The 23,315-nt window shown below is 32.4% G+C and overlaps 1 protein-coding gene across 1 annotated transcript in view; it reads left to right on the top strand.

The window, feature by feature from the left end:
* The window catches only part of CDH7 (cadherin 7), a 221,855-nt gene extending 211,958 nt beyond the window's left edge, over positions 1-9,897 (top strand). The window contains exon 12 of the mRNA XM_036741803.1: positions 8,619-9,897. Coding sequence (XP_036597698.1) covers positions 8,619-9,112 — 494 coding nt within the window. The 3' untranslated portion in view covers positions 9,113-9,897. The remainder of the gene's footprint in view (positions 1-8,618) is intronic.
* Positions 9,898-23,315: the final 13,418 nt, after the last annotated feature.

Here is a 23,315-nt window from a genome sequence, read left to right as displayed (position 1 = left end):
GCCTCAGATAGTTACTGTGTGACCCAAATGGGAAGGAAGAAAAGGTTTGATTGAGAAACTGAGTGGTCTTTTACAAGGCTGTGATCGAAGTAGTGCGACATCCAGGTCAAAATAATTAAGTGACAAGTAGAAATGCTAGCTTGGAGCTTTAGGGAGTGCTCTATAAATGTTTTTAAGATCCTACATCATGTAAAAGAAAATTGAGCATGCATGAATAATATATTTATATTTATTTATAAATTATATGCATATACAAACAGTATGTAATTACAAAACATACATGAGATATTAAAAAGGATAAAGATGAAATAAAATAACCTTTAAATAAATTTATTGTATTTAATGGTATAAACATTTTTGCTATTATTAGTAATTTTAGTGAGAGGAAAGTGTGAGTATGCTTCATTATTTTTGAAAATCTGTTTAACATATTATGATACAGAATTCAAAAGTTTCCTTCTATGTAAAGTCTGGTTCTAAGTTCAGTTAATTTCAATGCTTGATTTTAATATGTATATCTAAATGGAAGAATTAAATCTTTGGCTACACTCACTAAATCGATATAGTCATTTTCTTTTTTTTTCTTTTTCTAAATAGCATTTTATTTTTTTCTAATTACATGTAAAGATAATTTTTAACATTCATTTTTTATAAGATTTTGAGTTCAAGATTTTCTCTCTGTCTCTCTTCCCACCCCGCCCTCCCTAAAACATTAAGCAATTTTATATGTCATATATATATATATGCAATCATGTAAAATCTATTTCCATATTAGGTTGTGAAAAAAGAAACCATCAGGAAAAAAAAATGCAGTTTGCAAAAGCAAGAAAAAAACACAAAAAAGTGAAAATAGTATGCTTTGGTCTACATCCAGACTCCATCATTTCTTTCTCTGGATGTGGATAGCATTTTCCATCATAAGTCTTTTGGAGTTGTCTTGGCTCATTATATTTCTGAGAAAAGCTAAGTCAGTTTATAATACTGATCATTGCACAATGTTGCTGTTACTGTGTACAATGTTCTCCTGGTTCTGCTCACTTCACTTTGCCTGATAGTCATTTTCTAATTACATCCAGCATCATACAATGGTTTTTCCTTAAATTCAGCTAATAAATTTCTGTCTTCCCTGATGCTATTCAGTTGCTCTTGCAAGATGTGTATTTTTAGATGTTTAACCCAATGAGTTCAAAAGTCATTGAGCGTTTTGTTTTTCAAAAGGTTTAAAAGTTATGCTTCCAAATTTCTCAAGTGTAAAGAAGAATTTTCATAGTGAATTTTCATCATCTTTAGCAAAAAGTATTAGTTTGTAAATTTCTTGCTAATCATGATGGCTTCATATAATAATTAGTTAATATCTCAGGACATATTAGACATTTGGGGTAAGGTTCATAATTAAGGATAATGGATGGGAATATATATATTTCAAATATTCACTTTGATGCAGTGATTTCAATTTTTTTGCGTCCGTCTTCCCTATCTCATTAGTAATTGTTTCACCATCTAATGTGGCTGACAGAGTTCATACCAGGAGTAAGAGAACTGTCAACTCTGTCACTTTTTTATTAGTTACCTGTACACAAATTATTCGTATCATCTTCAACCCATAATTTTTTTACAATAATTTTTTAAACTATTTGTCAGTGTTGTGAGGGTTGGTTAAGACTAGATAATATAATTAGTAATTCACTTAACTGCACACAAATAAATTTCAATCTGTTGAAAGTAAACAAACAAGTAAAGCTGTCAACCCCTTACATGTTTAACTCTCAGTCTTTCCTCAGGATATCTTGCCTACCATACATAACTCATTGTCATTCAACATATTGACTGAGAGAGCCAATTACAATCTATGTATTAATTAAGAATAAAGCTTTTAAAAAATTTAGATAAAAACAGAAGTTCTAATACTGTCATCCAATACCCTAATGTATCAACTTACACACTTTAATTTGGAAACCACTGATTTAGAGCTGGGTTTAGGCTCAAGGTAAGAGATGTGAGACTCTGCTAATCAGACCTGGAAATGAAATATTCTATTTGCCAAAACTGTCAAGCATAATATAAGCAAGTCACGGTAATGATGTGTAATCCATCCTACTTCATATACAGTTAGCCATAATCTGTATAGACAAATGCTACCTTCCCTGGCCCCAATTAATGTTTTCTATTTGTCACTCTCAATCTGATATTTTATTTTGCTTTATACTTATTTGTGTGTATCTTATTTCCTCCCAAACGTGACAAACTCCTTGAATAAAGGGATTGTGCCTTATCTGCACATCTCCCTCAGTACCTAGTATAATGCTTAACATAATAGTTGATTCTTAATAAATGCATGAATTTGAAATTTCAACATTGTGATTTATCCAAAAAATTAAGCCACCAGTTTTATTAATTTTATTCATTTTAAGGCAGTTATCCAAGTTGAATTATTATTAATTTCAATTAAAATTGTCATAATTATTAGTCTTTTGCTGTAAGATATATATTGCAAGTTATATATGATTTGACTCTTGGTGAATATAAACCCAAGAATCAATTAGTTGTATTAAGATAGATTTCTTCTATAGTACTTTACAGTGATTGTTAAAGTAATATTAATTAAAATATGTTTGGCTTCTCTGATTACTAGAAGAAAGGATTATCCTATTAGAATGAATACTTAAAACAACTATCCTCTTACTGAGTACGTTCTAATTGGTTTTTACTTTTCAAAAATATTTAGTTTGTTTTACTTAAAAAGCAAAACAGAACAAAAAACACTCTCACAATATAGGTACAGCAGGGAATTTGAAAGATCATATAATCAGGGTCTTTTTTTGTTCCCTGATCCTAACTCCCCCTTTTAAAAATCAGTCATGAGGCACTGACTATCCAAATGATTAAAATACAAAGTTCAGTATTTGTTTAATAAAATCATTGCCAAGGTAACTTGGCAGAATTGGAGATTAAAAATTGAAAGTAAGTTGAGTTATGCATGTAAAAGACACCATGATGAATGACCATTAAAGGCCATTTGTATGTTGTAAAAAATTAACTTATCGAAAGCCTTTTATACAGGCTACTTTGAAATTATTCAATAATATTCAGTGTAATGTTTTTCAGTTAATACCTCCCACAGTAATTATAGCTTTTATCATAAGTATTAAGCTATTCAATATATTACTTGGTAATAAACAGCACATCTTCATTGAAGAATAACAAGATATTTCTAATATTCTTAAATCTTTTCCTTAAATAGGAACATCTGTAAGAATTCATACTGTTTAAGGGAAACTATCTGAAAGGTAGAAATATATGAGAAAGCTTTGACTATACATGCTCACATGTTACATATCAGAATTAGGATTCATAATTATTTTAGCAGGTTACAAACCAATGGTGTAAACTTGATAGGGATACATGTAAAGTTCTACATATTACAAATTCAAAAAAATCAATTGTATAAATACAGGACAGAGGAAAAAGAAATCTGGCTTGACATAAGTTTGTGTGAAAAAGATGGGGTTTTAATTGGCTATAATCTGGATACGAGTGAGAAGTTTGATGTAATAGCTTATAATTGCTTTCTAATATATATATGTGCATAGATGCGATATAGGGAATATTTAGTATATATTTGTGTGTAGAACGGAACAAGGCAGAGGGAGAAGGAGAAAAAAAGTTCTTTGAAAATATAAAGCATATCATTGGTAATAGAAGCACTGTGCTGAGCCTTGGGCAGTCTATATTTCTAGTAATTTGGCCAGTCCTGCCTTTTAAGAAGAACACTTACAAATATGAACACATGTAAAGAATGATAGAATAGTAAGGAATCTGGAAAACATGTCATATGGAGAGCAGAGGGATTTTGAAAAGGGAAGCCTCAGAAGTAGAAACATGAAGAAGGAAAAAATCATACATGCCCTTATATGTCTGAAGGACTCTAAAATTATTCTATATTAGTCCAGAAGGCAAAACTAGGCCCAGTGAAAATTGCAGGGAGACAAATTTCATGTCAATATTTTATAACAACTGCATTTGTATCACATAGGCCCATGAAAAAAGGAGGTGGGTTTGTTGTTGTTTAGTCATATCTAACTCCCCATGACCCTATGGATCATGGGGTTTTCCTGGAAAAGATAGTGAAGAGGTTTGCTATTTCCTTCTCCAGCTCATTTTATAGATGAGGAATGGAGACAAACAGGGTTAAGTGACTTACCCAGGGTCATTCAGCTAGTAGGTGTCTGAGGCCAGATTTGAACTCATGAAGATGAGTCTTCCTGACTTCAGGCCCAGTGCTCTATCCACTGTGCCACCTAGCTGTCCTCCACTTTATTTTACCAGTGATTAACTGAGACTAAGAGATATTAAATTACTTGCCAAGGTAACACATACTTCCAACTTGTCTCATAACTACAAATACGTAGTACCTGAATCTTCCCAAACTAAGGTGTCTTACTTAAGAATGCCAATTTTACTAATGTCAATATTTTGTACTATTTCACAACTATTACTTCAACTATATGCCAAACTGCCACTGTACATGAAAAGAGATATTTCAATATATAGCAGGTTTTTAAAATATCAGTGATAACTTGTTTTCTTAGAAGATATTCCTTTTAATACAGGAATTATCTCCAGTCCCTACAGAACATTTAATACTTGGTCTATAATATCAGGGTGGGGAACCTGTGGCTTTGAGGCCACATGTGGTCTTCTAGGTCTTTGGGCGCGGCCATTTGTCTGAGTCTCCAGGTTTTCTGTGAAGTTTAGATTCAGTCAAAGGACTGCACTTGAGGTCCTAGAGGGCCACATGTGGCCTTGAGGCCACAGGTTCCCCACCCATGGTCTACATAAAGGTTAAATACATTTCTTATACTTGCTTAAGTGGTTAGAAATTAAGCCATTGAAATGTTAAACTGTCTAACCTTCTAAAAGACTCCACATATTTCTTAGCTTCAAACAAGTGTGGCATATCCAAGACAAGTCTTATAAAATATTAATTTTACCTTAAATTTTATAATACCTGTAGGCAGACACACCCATTGATATGTTTCCTATTTTTTACTTATTAGTGAGTGCTTAACTTTCAAAGGGCAGGCTTTAATAACTACAGTAATGTGGAAATATATCTCTATTTGAATAAAGAATATAAATGGTAGCTTATAACATGGTAATACATAATCCTCTGACATGGAAAAAAAGGAAAGCTTCAAAATTCCATTAGGAACGAGGACATTTATTTAAATCACACTAGAGTTGTGTAGTCAAATGTAGTGACTACCTTCTTACCCTCACATCCATTCACACCCATTCCTAGGAACCCTTTGTCTCCTTTCCCACTCACTTGCCCAGTCTTACCTACCTTTTCTCTTTAATATGTGTGATGAGAATTTTTTTAATATTTTATTTTTTCCAATGATATGTAAATCCTTATGTAAATGTTAATCCTGAGTTCCACATTTTCTCTCTCCCTTCCCTAAAACAGCAAGCAATTTGATACAGGTTTTATGTGCAATCATGCAAAACATATTTCCTTATTGATCATGTTGTAAAAAGAAAACTCAGGCCAAAAAAAAACACCAAAAAAAAATAAAGTGGAAAATTGTATGTTTCAATGTGCATTCAGACTCCAGCAATTCTTTCTTTGGAACTTGATAGCATTTTTCATCACGAGTTTTTCAGAATTTTCTCGGATCATTGTATTGCTTAGCATAGCTACGTCATTCACAGTTGATCACCATACAGTACTGCTGTTACTGTGTACAATGTGCTCCTGGTTCTGCTTACTTTTACTCTGCATCAGTTCATGTAAGTCTTTCCAGGAATTTTCTGAAAGCATCCTGCTCATCATTTCTTAAAGCACAATAGTATTCCATCACAATTATATACCACAATTTGTTCAGCTGTTCCCCAATTGACCACAAAAAGAGCTACTATAAATATTTTTGTACAACTAGGTGCTTTTCCTTTAAAAAGAAAACTCTTTGGGATACAGACTTAGTAATAATATTGCTGGGTCAAAGGGTACGCACAGAGTTGTAGCTGTTTGGACATCATTCCAAATTGCTTTCCAGAATGGTTAGATCAGTTTACAATTCCAGTAACAGCGCATTAGCATCTCAATTTTCCCCTATCTCCTCAAACATTTATCATTTTCCTTTTCTGTCAGATTAGTCAATCTGATAGGTATAAGATGGTACCTCACAATTGTTTTCATTTGCATTTCTCTAATCAGTAGTGATTTAGAGCATTTTTTCATATGACTATAGATAGCTTTGATTTCTTTGTCTGAAATCATTTGGGGTATCTGATGAGAATTTAACTTTTGCCTACAACTCTCAACTTTCAGATCTCACTCTGATCTACCCAATTTTACTTCCAATAGCTAAGGTCTCCTTCTTTCTTTCATTATGTCCTCTGACCACTATTCATGACACACACACTTATTATATTATAAAAATATACTTTCTACCAAATTCTTCATTTTTCCTTCCCTAGATACTTCCTTTTCCCCTTTATTCATTTTATCCAGTTAGCTTTTGCCATCTAAACCATATTATCTTTGCCACACATCTATCAACTCATTTTCTTTTTGAGTCTTCCCTAATTTAGGGAGAGATTCTCCTATTTGATGGTGCTTAGGAAAACCTTAACTAATATCCTTGGTAAAATAGAGTACCATAGTTTGCCATAATGGGAAGCAATATTTTGCAAGGGATCAGTTACAGTGGCACCAGCATAGAAGAATAGGAACACATAAATGCCAGTAGTGCTAAGAAATAAGAGTATGATTCACTGGGCTTTAAGAAGGAAAGAACTTAATAAATAAATCTGTAGTTAGAAGAAGAAAAGAAACAAAGTAAAGGAGTCACTCGGGCTTCAGAGCACTATGTAGTCCCAGTAGATGAAGATCTCAGCCAAGGCCTCTCAATCAAATTTTTGGCTAGGAGACTAGCATAACACCTGGCAAGATGGAAAAGGCATCATGGGAAGTGCTTAGTTTTGCAACTACCTCTAGAGTGCTAAAAAGATAGTTATATAACCAATCATATTTTTATTGTGATTAGACAAGAAAATCAACAAATGGGTTATTTCACTATTTCAATGGATCTGCTATCTTTATTAAATGGTAACAATACAAGGCCTTTTCATACAGCATGATTTCTTTTCCTTATTTTTCTGTAGCTCCTCAACAAAGTCATTCAACAAACTGGAGGTCTTACTATAGGTATTTTGAAACAAAGAAAAAAAATATCAAAATAATATATAGAATTGATTAGAGTAGGTTAATCATAAATATCTGCTGAATTGTACTAAATCATTAAAAATTTTCATTTTATGTGCAACAAAATACATATGTGATCTGTTAAAAGTGCTACTAGTTCTGGGTTTTCATTCTACATATTTACTTTAGATTGTAAGTTCACATGTATAACACTGATCTCAAAGGGCAAACCTACTACATAGATATTTAAATGTTAAAGTCCTCATTTTTCAAACCTGGCTTGTAAACTTTTCTTAGACTAATGTATCTTAAAACAAACAATTCTTGATTAAATTTGTAGGTCTTATGTTTGTAAGTACCACAAATTTTAGACTGATATAGCAATAATTTATTTTCATAATGCAACACTGGCAATAGCAAGTGAAGGAAAATTAATTTATTTTTCATCACATTTGTCCCTCTCGAAAAAGCTTCAAAACATGGTATTTAATTTTTCCTGTTTCAGTAGGTATTCAAGAAGTCAAGAAACTTAAACCTTTTACAATTCACATGTTTTTTGTTTGTTTCTTTGTTTTCTGGCCAAGAGACTTGGTCTGTCCTTTTTAGTGACCTACTTTCCTATCAAAAATATACATTATATAACAAAACTATTTAAACTGTAATTTATATCAAAGTGGTACTGACCTCTTTTGCATGCCTTTTTTGTTCATCACTGAAGTACTAATTGTAATATCATTGAAGAAAAATCCCTAAAGTCAATAGGGTTATAAATTTGTTATATCTATCATTGGCTGTTCCTGAAGACTTCATTGTCTTACTTGCTTTCTCTCTGGGCATAATTCATAAGAACCAAGTATTCCATACATTAAAGTAAAGCATAATCTATTATATGGATGTTTTTGATCTGTGAGTAGAGGCCAAATTCTGGACTATATTTAACAACTGAGAGCTTCACAGTCAAGAAATCTAAGACTAGATACTATAATTCAGTTAATTCTCAAACTGCAGTTATTAAACTATACATAGAACCTTTACAAATGTGATTTTACTTTTTAAGCAATAATTCAAAAAAGGACCTTTTTTATTTTATGGATGTAAGATTGTTATGTTTATTCTTAACAAATTCTCAGATTTCTTCTACCAAATACTTTTGGCTGTAACATTAATGAGGGAGAAAACAGGTATGGGGAAAAATTTCTTGATATATAAAAGCATTCTCTTTTAAAACCATTTTAGTAATTTAGAACAATCTATTAAGATGAAATTCCACATTATAGGTGACAAATTCTCTTTAATGTAAAGAAGGGGATCTTTATGGGCCAACTTTGTAGGGCTTGTGCTGCTGATGAGAAAAAGCATTTTTAGAGTTTGTTTTAAACCTTTATACCTTTGCTATTCTATGTTCCAGTGTTGGTCCTTATGATTGTCACAATGAGAAGACGGAAAAAAGAACCATTGATTTTTGATGAGGAGCGGGATATTAGAGAAAATATTGTCCGGTATGATGATGAAGGTGGTGGTGAAGAGGACACAGAGGCTTTTGACATGGCTGCTTTGAGGAACCTGAATGTCATCCGAGATACCAAGACCCGAAGGGATGTGACACCAGAGATTCAGTTCTTAAGTCGACCAACTTTTAAAAGTATCCCTGATAACGTCATTTTTAGGGAATTTATTTGGGAAAGATTAAAAGAAGCCGACATAGATCCCTGTGCTCCTCCTTATGATTCTCTACAGACATATGCCTTTGAGGGAAATGGTTCAGTAGCAGAGTCACTCAGTTCTTTAGATTCCATCAGCTCAAACTCTGATCAGAATTATGATTATCTCAGTGACTGGGGGCCTCGTTTTAAAAGACTTGCAGATATGTATGGAACTGGCCAGGATGGCTTATACTCATAGCCTTGGGACCTTTTCAGAAAATGCACTGAAGAGAAACAAAACAACAACAAAAAAAAGAACAAATACAAACTCTACTTACTGGATTTAAAAAGGGTGTAAATATTTCTCCATTTTTAACCGTTTAGGTTTTTGCCTTGGTGAAGCATATCTTCATTAGACTTGTCCTAGGGACTGCACTGACCACAGATGCTGAGCATTTGAAGGCATTTTGATAAAATGAGCCGCTCAGATATATTCGAATAGATAGCAAGCCTTATATACCTGCAAAGGCAACTAACCTCTCTGAGTCAGTAGTGCACTGTGACCTTGATGAGCCAGTGATAACCCTGTAAATGCCTTCCCAGTACCATTATGTCTAGATGTAAAGTTTATTTCTTTGATATGATGAAAGAAAGAACAAATGTGGTGCCATTCTAAGTCTTAGTTCTTTATACCAAATCTTTTAGGTTGATATCTGTAGCTTACTGGCTCATGACATCTAGCAGAATTTTATTGCTTTTGACTAAAGAATCCAAAATGACCAAAAATATTTGCAAATGCCTAGCTAGGTACTCATTGCCTCAGTCTACTTGCCCCACCAAAACACACAAAACCTTCTAGAATATATCAGTGTAATTTATACTGAAAAAAAAAGAAAGAAAAAGTTATAGCATTATCTTGCAAAAAGTAATTTGTGAAATGGTCAAAATAAGAACTGGGGGAAAAATTCTCAGAATTAAAAATCATCCTTAGATGCCTGTGTGGGTATAGGGGAAAGTTGCTGTCTATTCGATTTTTATTATCTCTTCTGATTTGTACAGGAGAATTTATCTTTTTTTTTTTAATTTGACACATGGTGTTATATTTATTTTGGAGCCCAATCTCCACAAAATTCAGGTCCATTTTACTGCCTCACAGTATTAAACTCATCAGAACATGCTGATTTTTCTCCAGTCTCAGCTACATGAAGGAAATGAAGCATAGAAATGGAGAAATTACAGTAAAGCAATTGAGCCCCACAGTCGTTCATTTCTCAGAAAGGAACACAGCTACAAGGACACACAGTTGTTCTTCTGAGCCATTAGAATGTCTGAAACATTTGAATAAAGTATTTGTACCTTGTATTTTGGAAAGAAGACTACAGAGGGAATGGGGAGTATCTTTGAATGGAAGATTGAATTTTCAAGGTCATAAGTTCTCTGTGCTCCTAAGACTTAAAAGAACTTGTTTTCCCCTAGCGCCGCCCCGCTTTGCTGTTGAAGCACTTCAGTGAAAGACTGTTTGAAAATTCTTTCCTATGTTAAAAAATGTAATACTATTAACTTCAGAATCTATCTTTAAACCCTGATGCAAATAAGTAAGTTCCCCAAGGAATTAACTTCACAATCCATAATTTCTATACTGGTCTGGGAGTGCCAAAATGAGGAGAATTGCAGACAGTCAAAAATACTGTATAATTTTGAAATAGGATTTCTTAGAATAAGACAACTTTTTTATGATTCCAATAATATTTATACCTATGAGATTTCATGGTTTAATACTAGTTTATGATGCATATAATCAATTAAGGAAATTTTTTTTCTTCTCCCTTTATTTTAAAAAAGTTTGTAGTTGAGTTACTAATAAATCTGCAGATAGTGGGCACTGTGTAAAAAATAGTGTTCTAAAAGAGCTTCTTTCTATATGAAATATAAATGTTGAGTACACATGAGAAAAAAGGTGTCTATGAAAGAGTCTGTAATTTTTGCAGCCCAACATTATAAATGAAGTATGTGAAAGTGGCCTTCAGCTTCATCAAAATAAACAATTCAACAAATTTAATTATCTGAAAATTTCTTTAATTTTGGTAAAGTTTTACAAGACAGTCATTTCATGAGTCATTAGATCTGCCACAACTTGTATCAAAGAATACATATGTGTATGTATATATGTAAACATATATGTATGTGTGTATATGTGTATATATACATACACACATATATGATTTTATAATGGAACTGAAAGATATTGCTCGTGACTGTTAGTCAAACATGTAAGATTTTCAATAAAAAAGGAGGGAAAAATGAAGCTTACTTTAGTCAATAAAATCAAAATGTGCTGCAGGAATTATATAGGTGTTAAATCATCCAGGTGCTGAGAAAACAGTTTTATAATAATCCTCTTGTTTGCAGGAAGATAAAATATTTTAGTACATTTGGATTATGGTGTCAAAACTGCTGATTGTTGCACATATCACTAAATGGAGTTCTGAGTATATTATAGAAAAGGAATATCATTCATCTTGCTTTTCCTCCATTTAATAAGGATATAAATTTTCTCATGCTTTCCCCCCTACATATATGATAATGGAATTGGATAAATCAACTCTAATTTATTTAATGCTCTGAAATTCTTCCATGAAACTATTTGATACTTGATGACATAAACAGAGTCCTGAAACTTCTGTTGTCTTGAATACATCTATTGAATATAGGGCCACTTTTGGGGTAGGGTGGGGTAGGGTGGGGAGAAGAGGGAAGGAAATTCCTTAAATTGGATGATTAATGTCACAGGTATTGGCAAATTATCTTTGTAAAACAAAAAGTTCATTGTAATTGTTTTAGGTTTCTTTTTTCCTTTGTCTTCCAGACACTAATATAATGAGAGATATATAAGATCATCTGGAAACTACTTAAGTAGAGAAAGTCATTTTTTTCCCTGAACCAAGAAGGGAGCAATTGGTTATGGAGAACTAAAGCTATAGTAACTAAATTACAACAGTGGAGAGAGTATCTGTATTAAAATGTCTGCCCTGTTATTTAAATTTCTGTTTATTCATATATTATTGCAGTAAGTTCCAGAAATTTACTAATTCTCAATGAATAATAAAAATAAGGCTGACATTTGCATAGTGCTTGAAGAATTGCAAAGAGCTTTACTTGTCTTGTTTGAGAATATGAAAATAGTAGAACTGATTGGCAGGAAAATATCTGCTTCATCTTCATCTTTGCAGGTGGCAAAAGGGAGATTTTCTCCTAAATGCTTTTCTCCATAGCCTCAAAGTAGGGTCATCACTCCATTCTGAGAAATAATAAAATCAAATGTTTAAGTATAAAGATTGGCTCAGGGAGGCAATATGTTTATATAATAATATAGTTACATTAACACATGTGTATATACACATGTGTACATATATACATGAGCATATACTTACGCATGTGTATGAATGTGAATATATACACACATGTATATGTGTATATACACACACTTGCATATGTGTATACCTGTAGACATCTCTCTCTAGATATATAACCTATAGGTAAAGATAGAACTCGCAGGCAGCATTGCATAGTGGATAGTTTGCCTCAGTACCCAGATGACTTGGGTTCAATTTCTGCCTCTAATTCATACTAGAGCTGTGTGGCTCTGGTGCCACAGGCAGCTTTCTGCAGAACAGTTTCCAACCTACACACGCATACCTGTACATGTAGCTATTTCTATAAAGATATCTACATATAGATATCTAGATATTTCTAAATACAAAAATTGAAAACATTTAACAAATTTAAAATTATACTTGATATGTATGTATAGATATTTTTCTATATCTTTATATGTCCCAAAATAGAATGTTATGTGTCTGTCTTATTTAACTTGCTTCTGTTTGTTTCATGGGATTTGACCTTGACACAGCAGGCTCTGAAAACTGTTTCTTGACCTACTGAGCTGAATTAGATTCTTTCTCAACTGCTATGACTAGGTTAATTGTAGTCAGAGAAAGTACAATTCAAGTCAAGAAAACCAAAAGGAAACTCCCAAGAAAAGGAAGAATCAGGCATTTGGGTCAGCTTGCTAGGCTCATCTCTGGACCACAGGATCTCTGATAAACAAAGGCAATGAACAGTGTGAAATAAAGAACCTGAGAGCTGAGTGTCCAAAGGAAACAGGGGAGTGCTATGATTTTGGTTTGGAGGGTTCAGCTTGAAACATAGGTCACTGACAGAAGAGAATGCCTTGGATCCTTAACTACTGAGGTACACCTGTCAGGGTGTCTGCTCTTCTGCCAGATAATGGATTGGAAGTTCACTCTGTGTACTCAGACACCTTTCTTCCCTGACATTTGGTTTTGTAAGAACATTTTGAAACATTCGCTAAATAGAATATCATACTATTTTATAGTTAAATGGAAAAAGTTTAAATAAATATTCTCACAAGCACTGTATATATTTTATAAAATGTGTAAGTAGTGTATTTGTTAAGTTTCATATGCATAAACAATTGCATTTGAAAATTAGCAGTTGGGATGTGCCTAAGTTGGGAGAAAATCTTAAATGAGATGCAAATATAGCTTTGAAAAAAATACTGAGTTAAAAATAATTGAATTAAACACTTTCAAGTTTTTTTTTGAATGACAAAGATATTGTTTTTATTAATAATGGCTTTAAATAACCTGTTAACTCAATAAAAAGTTTTTATTGATTATTTTTAACTTCTTAAATAAGGCAAAGTTTTCTTTTTTAATTTCGCTGAATTTTAGCCATGGTTCAACATTTGAACTATACTTGGGAAGGTTCAGCGTGCTAGTTAGTAGAGAGGCCAGTCTACTACATTTGAAGGCTGTCAGGGCTAAAAATAGATTTGCAAATAAGCCAACTTTTTCACATGGGCTATAAAATCTATTCTATTTAATAGAATGTACCAATGTACCAATGAGGAAATTTTTAGAGGAGGAAGTGATTATTTTTATCAAGGTTTACTGGCTGTATGGATAGCAATTAATGACCCCAAAATTCTGAGAGAGAGGGAGAGAAAGGAGAATATATTTAATCAGGAAAAACTACTAGGGGAGCTATAATCGAGGATATGGTAGGTATTTTAAGACTGTTACCTTAGGATAAAAAGAAAAGTGAAATAGTAAGGTAACTGAAAAAAAATACTATAACCTCACCCCAGTGCCTTACTTCCCAATATGTTTTATTGTGGTGACAGATGCCTAGATTCTCTCTCCTGGCTTATAGTTCCAGGATGATACTGAATAGTACATGAAAATATTCATGGGATCAGGTCAAATAAGCCCAACAATCTAATAGTGACTACTGAATCCTGAGATGTCTGTGGCAACTGGCCATGTGACTGACTGCCAATCTGGCCAGAGAATTTAATGCACCTCTGAAGAAAGCAAAATAGCTATGAATTTCCAAATCTGCATTTATTTCAATTATCTTGATATTTTTGCTATCATAAGCAAAAGCTTTTGAAGAACAAAGAAGTGGCTAAGGTATCCGGGGTGTTGCCTTAAACCTTCATTTTTTATAATTCATGAAGCTTTTTCTTTCTGGGTATTATGTGAAACATGAAAACAAAGCATCATGGAAGGTCACATTTGGTGTAGGCCCTGTGGGGGAGTGAAATGACCACTGGCTTTAGAGTAAGACAATGTGTGTTCAAATGTTGGATTTATTACTTGCTACCAGTGGGACCTACAGAAGTCATGCTGGGTGGCCGCAGTTTTTTTTTTTTCTTTTCTTACTCTGTAAAGTGAAGGTGTTGGACTAGATGATTAAAGTCCTTCCCTAAATCCTATGATCTTAATTATTTCTGACTTGAGTCACGAATCTGTTAAGGAAGGCACATGCAATTTGCATTCCAGATAAAGAATATATAGATGGAATTTTAAAGTGGATAGCCAAAAAAAAAGCCAGTCCAATGCATGAATTAAGTAAGTACATGCCCTTTTAAAATGTTATGAAAACACATATGGTTGATAAGTCAAAAGAGTTCAAAGTTAACCATACAATTTTCAGTTATAAAATGAATATTACCAAATACATTTAATTTCCAAATCAATTTTAAGGACATTTTCAAACATTAGTTCTTGAACTACATATTCTGTAATACCTATATGTCTAAAAAGAGTATATCTTTCCCAATTCAACTAGAATTACTTCAAATTGAAGTGCAGATTATATAGTTTCCCAAAATCTATACACCTGAACTATTTAATATATGCAATTAGTAGAATAGCGTAACTCCCCAGAAGGAATTCCTACTTAATAAGATGATTACACAGATGCTGATAAAGTATCTAAATACATATTGATCCAATAGAGCATAACAGTAGTAATCATTCCAGTCTGTCAGAGAAATCTATACTCATCAGAGGCACTAGTAAAGCAAGCATCATTCCATTTGGAGGTAAGAGTTTATATTTTCTAACTGGCCTCTTAGTTCCCACAACCACCTACTCTTCCTGAAAGGAAAATAAAAAGACAAATAATAAGAAACTATAGTTAATGAATCATAAGAAAGACTGGTCAAACTTCAGTTAAAACACATAAATCTTTGTTTTATGAATATAAATGTAAAAGTTATTAGGCACAAAGCTAAAAATAAAAAACAAACTAGATGATGCTAAATTGTAAAGAAGATGCACTGGTAGATTTGTGATCTGAGAGTTCTGTATACTGACAACACAGGTCTAATATTTATCCCTATCCCTCACCTAAATTCACTAATGTTAATAAGGCTTCTTTTCTATTATTATATGAATATATAACATACATTATCAAATTTATATTATATATTAATTGGTAAAGTTGAATTATTAGCTAATAAATATTCATAGGAAATATGTAAGAGATGAAGATTATTTTAAGATTTCTTCCTTTTTCCATGTATTTTATTTTTTTATAATAAAATTGATCTACCACCAAAAGAAATATTCCATATATTCATTTAAAGTGATAATGTACATTTTCACATTATTAAGACAAAGTTGAAAAATCCTCCAAATAAGAATAATTAACAACTGTGGTAACAATGTAAACAATATCTAAAAAGGTATTTAAATGTATCTCTGTATCCATATCTAAAATCAACAAAATATTCGTAGAGAAATGAATAAGAAAAAATAATTTTCTCAAAAGTGGTACATAAGATGATATTTTAACTAAATTGTTTTTGGATGCTGACCTGTGAATAAAATTTACTTCTCATTTTGTCATTGCTGAATTTAAGAATGTAAAATGTTATTAACAAAATCTTAAAGGATTTTATCTTGTTAGTGATAGTATTAATAAGTAATTAGAAATGACACGAATCTGAGACCACATAAGGAATAAAGCCCCTTTCCCTAGTATAGTGTATTGTCTATAAATTAGGATACCTCCTTAGTATCCTTAATACCATCGAGATGGCTTCACTAAAACTGAGAAATCTAACAAATGAAAAATCTCCATTACCATTTTTAATCCAATGTCTTCCTTTTCTCTGATAATGCTAAACTCACCAAATTTTTTTAATTTAGTATATGTGGAAAAACAAAAGCTAAACAAAGCTGCAAAAGAAATTGACTTTATTACTGAGACAACTGACAACTTACCACCCAAGTATTCATGCCACTCTACAGCCTTAAGTTTATTCATTCACTTAACCAATATTTGGATAATGACTGATATGTGTTCATTAATATAACATAAACTGCAAATAAAGAAAATAAGAGTAACACTTTAAATTTGTAAAAAAAAAAAAGCTTACTTTTCAAAATGTTTTTGCACATGCTGTATTAAGTAGTACAGACTCAACCTTTAGATATTTACAATCTAGATAGGGACATACTTGCTGCAGTGTTAGTTACAAAACTATTGTGAGGCAAAAAGAAGTGTAAGATTTGGTAAAGTACATTCATTTGCAGTAACTGAAGGGAGATTCCAGTAAATGGATTTCTTTTACCTGGGAACATATATACTACACATGATCACAGTTGTTCAAATAATTAGAATTGATTAAGATGCATAACACCAAAACTAACTTTTGCACTTTATTATATTCTTGTTAATTATCCCTGAAAAAAACCCTCATTTTCAATAAATTTCCAATGTTGTCTGACTGCTAACTGTGGATTACTAACCTCTAAAGAAGTGGAGCTGAGGTTCACCATGAAGCCAATGAGCATTTTAAACAGGCTACAAAATATTACAAATAAATCATGAAAGAGAAGTGGTATAAATGATGTCATGAAAGAAATGTATAAAAAAAAAGAAAATGGAAAGTTCATATAGTCAGAGTGAAGGACAATAGAAGGACAGTCTACATACTCCATTGGCATACTCTTATTTAATATTTTTTTGCTTAATTACATGTAAGCAAAAATATTTAACATTTGTTTTTAAAATTCTGAGTTCCAAATTCTATCCTTCCCTTCCTCCAATCCCTTCTCCCTGAGATAGTAAGCAATTTGATCTGTTATGCATGTGTGATCATGTGAAACATCTCTCTTATTACTCATGCTGTAAAAGAAAAGGCAGAACAAAAAAAAGAATAATAATTTTTTTTCAAAAAGTATGCTTAAGTCTGCGGTCAGACTCCATCAGTTCATTCTCTGGGGGTGGACAGCATTTTTTTCTTTTTTACCCTAAGTCCTTAGGAACTATCTTGGATCACTGAATTGCTGAGAATAGTGAAGTCATTCACAGTTGATCATTGGCCAAAATAGCTGATACTGACAATGTTGTCCTGGTTCTGCTTATTTCACTTTGAATCAGTTCATGTAAGTCTTCTTAAGTTTTTCTGAAAGCATACTGCTTGTCATTTCTATAGAAAAATAGTATTCCATCACAATCATATCCCACAATTTGTAGAGCCATGACCCAATTGATTGGCATCCTCTTAATTTCCAATTCTTTGCCACCACACATACATGCTGCTATAAACATTTTTGTACAAGTAGATCTTTTCCTTTATTTATTTTAAAAATCCCCGTGGGATATAGACTAAATAGTGGGTAAATTATTGGGTAAAAGGGTATACATAGTTTTATAGCCCTTTGAGCATATTTCAAAATTGTTCTGCAGAGTGGCTGGATCAATTCACAACTCCACCAATGATGCATTAATGTCCCTATTTTTCCACATCCACTCCAAAATTTATTATTTTCCATTTCTATCATATTAGCCAATCTAATAATGTGATGTGATACTTCAAATTTGTTTGAATTTGCATTTCTCTTGTTAATAGTGATTTAGAGCATTTTTTCATATGACTATAGATAGCTTTGATTTCTTCTAAAAACTGCCAGTTCACGTCCTTTGACCATTTATCGAGTGTGAAATAACTCATAGTCTTAATAAATTTGGCTCAGTTCTCTATATATTTGAGAAATGTGCTGTGAAATTTGCCCCATTTTCCTAATTCCTTTCTAATTTTGTCTGCAATGATTTTATTTATGCAGAACCTTTTTAATTTCATGTAGTCAAAATTATCCATTTCACATCCATTGCTATCTTGTTTGATCATAAATTTTTGCCACAAATCTGTCAGATAAAATATTCCATGATCCATTAATTTGCTTATATCACCCTTTATATCTAAATCATGTACCCATTTCGACTTTATCTCAGTTGTAGCATGAGATGTTGGTCTATACCTAGTTGCTATCAAACTGCTTTTCAGTTTTCACAGCAATTTTGGTCAAATAATTATTTCTTGTTCTAAAATCTTGAATATTCAGGTTTGTCAAACACTAGATTACTATGGTCATTTACTACTATGTATTGTGTACCTAATCTAGTCTACTGATCCACCAGTCTATTTCTTAGCCAGTACCAGAATATTTTGATCATGACCACTTTGTAATAGTTTGAGATCTGATATTGCAAGACCACCTCTCTTCATATTTTTATTTATTGATTGCCTTGATAATCTTGACCTTTTGTTCTTCCACAGGAATTATTTATTCTAGCTCTATAAAATAATTTTTGGTAACTTGATTGATGACACTGAATAAGTAAATTAATTTAGGTGGAATTGTCATTTTTATTATATTGGCTTAACCTACCCATCAGCAATGAATACTTCTCTAATTGTTTAGATCTGAATTCATTTGTGTGAACTGTTTTATAATTGTGCTCCTCTAGTTCCTGGGTTTGTCTTGGCAGATACACTCCCAAGTATTTTATACTGTTTACAATTATTTTAAATGGAATTTCTATCTCTTGCTGCTGGACTTCGTTACTAAAATATAGAAATGCTGATGATTTGTGTGGGTTTATTTTATGCCTTGCAACTTTGCTGAAGGTGTTTAAGTTAATTTTTTAAGTAGATCATCAGATAGTCTGCAAAGAGTGATAGTTTTGTTTTCTTATTGTCCACTCTAATACCTTAAATTTCTTTTCTTATTGTTATAGCTAGCACGTCTAGAACAATATTGAGTAACAGTGGTGATGATAGGCATCCTTGTTTCACCTCTGATCTTATTGGAAAGGCTTCTTATTTATCCCCATTACAGATAATGCTTGCTGATAGTTTTAGACACATACTACTTATATATTTAAAGAAAGCTCCATTTATTCCTATACTTTATGATAATTTTTTTTTGCTTTTTGGCAGGGCAATTGGGGTTAAGTGACTTGCCCAAGGTCACACAGCTAGTACATGTGTCAAGTGTCTGAGGTCGGATTTGAACTCAGGTCCCCCTGACTCCAGGGCCGGTGCTCTACTCACTGCGCCACCCAGCTGCCCCGACTTTCTGATATTTTTAATAGTGTTATATTTTGCCACAATTTTGCATCACTATTGTTAGAGAAATTGGTCTATAATTTTCTTTCTCCATTTTAGCTCTTCCTGGTTTAAGTATCAGTACCATATTTGTGTCATGAAAGGAATTTCATTGCACTCCTTCTTTGTCTATTTTTCCAAATAGTTTATATAGTATTTATTAGAATTGTTTCTTAAATGTTTGGTAGAATTCACTTGTAAATCCATCTGGTCCTGGGGATTTTTTTCTTAGGGAGCTCATTTATGGCTTCTTCAATTTCTTTTTCTAAGATAGGGCAATTTTTAAGGTAAAGCTATTAATTATTCTATTTCTTCAACTTTTTTTAATATAAATATTCCTCTTCATTTAGATCAGGGCTGTCCAACCTTAGGTTTTTATTGAAACAATAGACAATACATTTTGATTTACCATTTCAGTGAGAGCTCTGTGGTTTGTTTATTAAAGCATTTATATAAATTTCTATGCTTGTAGGCAATCCACATAAATCTCACTGCCAGCCTGCATGCAGCCCACAAGATGCATTTTGGACAGCCCTGATTTAGATTGTCAAATTTATTGGTAAATAGACAAAACAGCTCCTAATAATTGCTTTAATTTAATCCTCATTGGTAGTGAATTCACCCCTTTCATTTTTGATACTGGTAATTTGATTTTCTTTCTTTTTGCAATAAAATTAAACAATGGTTGATCTTGTTTATTTTTATAAAAGCAGCCGCTAACTTTAATTACTAGTTCAATGGTTTTCTTGTTTTCAGTTTTATTAATCTTACCTTTGATTTTCAGGATTTCTAATTTGGTGTTTAAATTGGAGGTTTTTAGTCTATTCTTTTTCTAGTTTTTTTGTTTGTTTTTTCTAGGTACATGCCCAATTCACTGATCTACTCTTCTTCATTTTATTGATGGAAGCATTTAGAGACATAAATTTTCCCATAACTACTGCTTTGGCTGCATCCCATAAATTTTGTTATGTTGTCTCATTATTGTCATTCTCTTGAATGAAATTGAGTGTTTTCTATGACTTCTTCTTTGACCCACTCATTCTTTAGAATTAGATTATTTAGTTTCTAATTAATTTCTAATCTGCGTTTCTATGATCTTTTATTGAATGTAATTTTTATAGCCTTATATACTGAAAAGGATGCATTTAACATTTCTGCTTTTCTGCATTCAGTTGGTCGTGAGGTATTTATGTCCTAAAACCTGGTCAATTTTTGTGAAGCTATCATGGTCAGCTGAGAAAAAGGCATACCCTTTAATATTGCCATTCAATTTTCTTCAGAGGTCTATCATACCTTTTACAAAATTCTATTCATGTCTTTAACTTCTTTCTTGTTTATTTTATGATTACATTTATCTAGTTCTGAAAGGAGAAAGTTGAGGTCCCCCACTAGTATAGTTGTACTATCTATTTCCTCCTATAACTCATTTAACTTTTCTTTTAAGAATATGGATGCTATTCTTTTTGGTGCATATATTTAGTATTGATATTACTTCATTGTCTATGGTAACTTTTAGTAAAACACAGACTCCCTTCTCATTTCTTTTAATTAGGTCTATTTTTGCTTTTGCTTTGTCTGAGATGATGATTGCTACCCTTGCAATTTTTTAAACTTCAGCTGAAGCAAAATAAATCCTGATCCAGCCCCTTATCATTATTCTGTGTCTCTGTTTCAAGTGTGGTTCTGGTTTTTATTCCATTCTGCTATTCTCTTGTTTTATGGGTGAGTTCATCCCACTCATGTTTATGTTTATAAACTGTGTCTTTCCCTCTATCCTATATTTCCCATTTATCCTTCTCTTTTTAACCTGTCCTCCCACAAGTCTATTTTGTTTTCTTTATCTACCCTTCCATTAGCCCTCCTCATTTCTATCATCCCCACTCCCCTTTTCTTATACCCTTCCTCTCCTACTTCCCTGTAGGGTTAGGTAGATTTCTATACCCAACTGTGTATGTCATTTGTTAAACTTTTGAACTAATTTTGAAGATTAAGTTTCAAGCATTGCCTGCCTTCTGGTCCCGTCCATTGTAAAAGCTCTTCCTTTCCAGCTTCTTTTATGTGAGAATGTCCCCCATTTTTCCTCTCATTTCCAGCTTCATCCATCTTTCTCACCCTTCAATTTTTTTTTTTTTTGAAATCAGTCATCTCACACTCATGCCCTCTGGATATATAAACCCCTTCTAATGGCCCTAATGATAAAGTTCTTAGTAATTGCAATTATTGTCCTCTGATATACAAATGTAAACATTTTGTAAACAATTTGATTGATTCCCTTATAATTTCTCTTTCATGTTTACCTTTTTATGCTTCTCACGTCTTGTATTTGAAAGTCAACTTTTTAAAAAAATACAGTTCTGGTCTTTTCATCTAGAATGCTGGAAAGTCCTCTATCTCATTAAATATTGATTTTCATGCCTTGAAAGATTATACTCAGTTTTGCTGGATAGATTATTTTTAGTCGTGATACTAGCTCTTTTGCCTTCCAGAATATCATATTAAAGCCCTCTGATCTCCTAATGTGGAAGCTGCTAAATCTTTTTGTTTTAAACATTTTGATAATTTTGACATTCTTTTCCTTTAAATTTGAGTTCCAAATTCTCTTTCTCCCTTCAACACCTTCCACCAACTACTGAGAAGGCAGGAAATAAGATATCAAGTATAGATGTGAAACCATGCAAAACACATTTCTTTATTGGTCATATTTCAAAAATTAAAGCAAGAAAAACAGAAATTTGTATTTCCATTTGCACTCAGAGTTCATTAGTTCTCTCTAGAGATGGACAGCATTTTTTCATCATGAGTCCTTTGGAATTGTCTTGGATCACATTATTGAACAGAGAAGTAAAGTCTTTCACATTTGATCATTGTTACAAAGTTGCTGTTACTGTGCACAAAAGTTTCCTGGTTATTCTCACTTCATTTTGCATCAGTTCATATACATCTTGGCATATTTTTTTCCTGATTTCCTATGTACAACGGTAGTTCATCACAATAATATGCCACAATTTATTCAACCATTCTCCAACTGATGAGCATTCCCTCAATTCCCAATATTCCAAAATTTCTACTATATTTTGTACAAATAGATCCTTTTCTTTTGATCTCTTTGGGATACAGACTTAATAGTGATATTGTTGAGTCAAAGGGTATGAATTTTATAGTCTTCTGGACATTTTCCCAAATTATTCTCCAGAATGGTTGGACCAGTTCAATATGCCACCAGCAGTACATTTCTTTCCCCTCCATCATCAGTAATTTCTGATAGGTATCAAGTGGTATCTCACAGTTATTTTACTTTGACATTCTCTAATTGACAGTGATTTAGAGCATTTTATATGAGTATAGATAGCTTTGATTTCTTCTCTCAAATACTCCCTGTTTATATCTTTTGACCATTTATCAATTAGGGAATGGCTCTTGTTTTTATAAATCTCAGTTGTATACTCAGTATATATTTGAGAAATGAGGCCTTTATCAAAGAAACTTACTGTAATTTTTTTATAACTGTTTCTTTGTCCATAGTACTTTTAGCATAATATAGTTTCCCTGATTATCTCTTTTAAGTATGTCTTTCTGCTTTTGCTTTCTCTGAGATCATGATTTCTATCTCTGCTTTTTTACTTCAGTAGAAACATATATTCTGCTACATTTTAAAAATTTTAACTCCATGTGTCTTTTTCTCTTTCAAAAG

The sequence above is a fragment of the Trichosurus vulpecula genome, chromosome 1 (assembly GCF_011100635.1).
Source record: "Trichosurus vulpecula isolate mTriVul1 chromosome 1, mTriVul1.pri, whole genome shotgun sequence".
NCBI classification, from domain to species: domain Eukaryota; kingdom Metazoa; phylum Chordata; class Mammalia; order Diprotodontia; family Phalangeridae; genus Trichosurus; species Trichosurus vulpecula.
The sequence above is the reverse complement of the archived record's forward strand: the minus strand, read 5'-3'. Positions and strand labels throughout refer to the sequence as shown.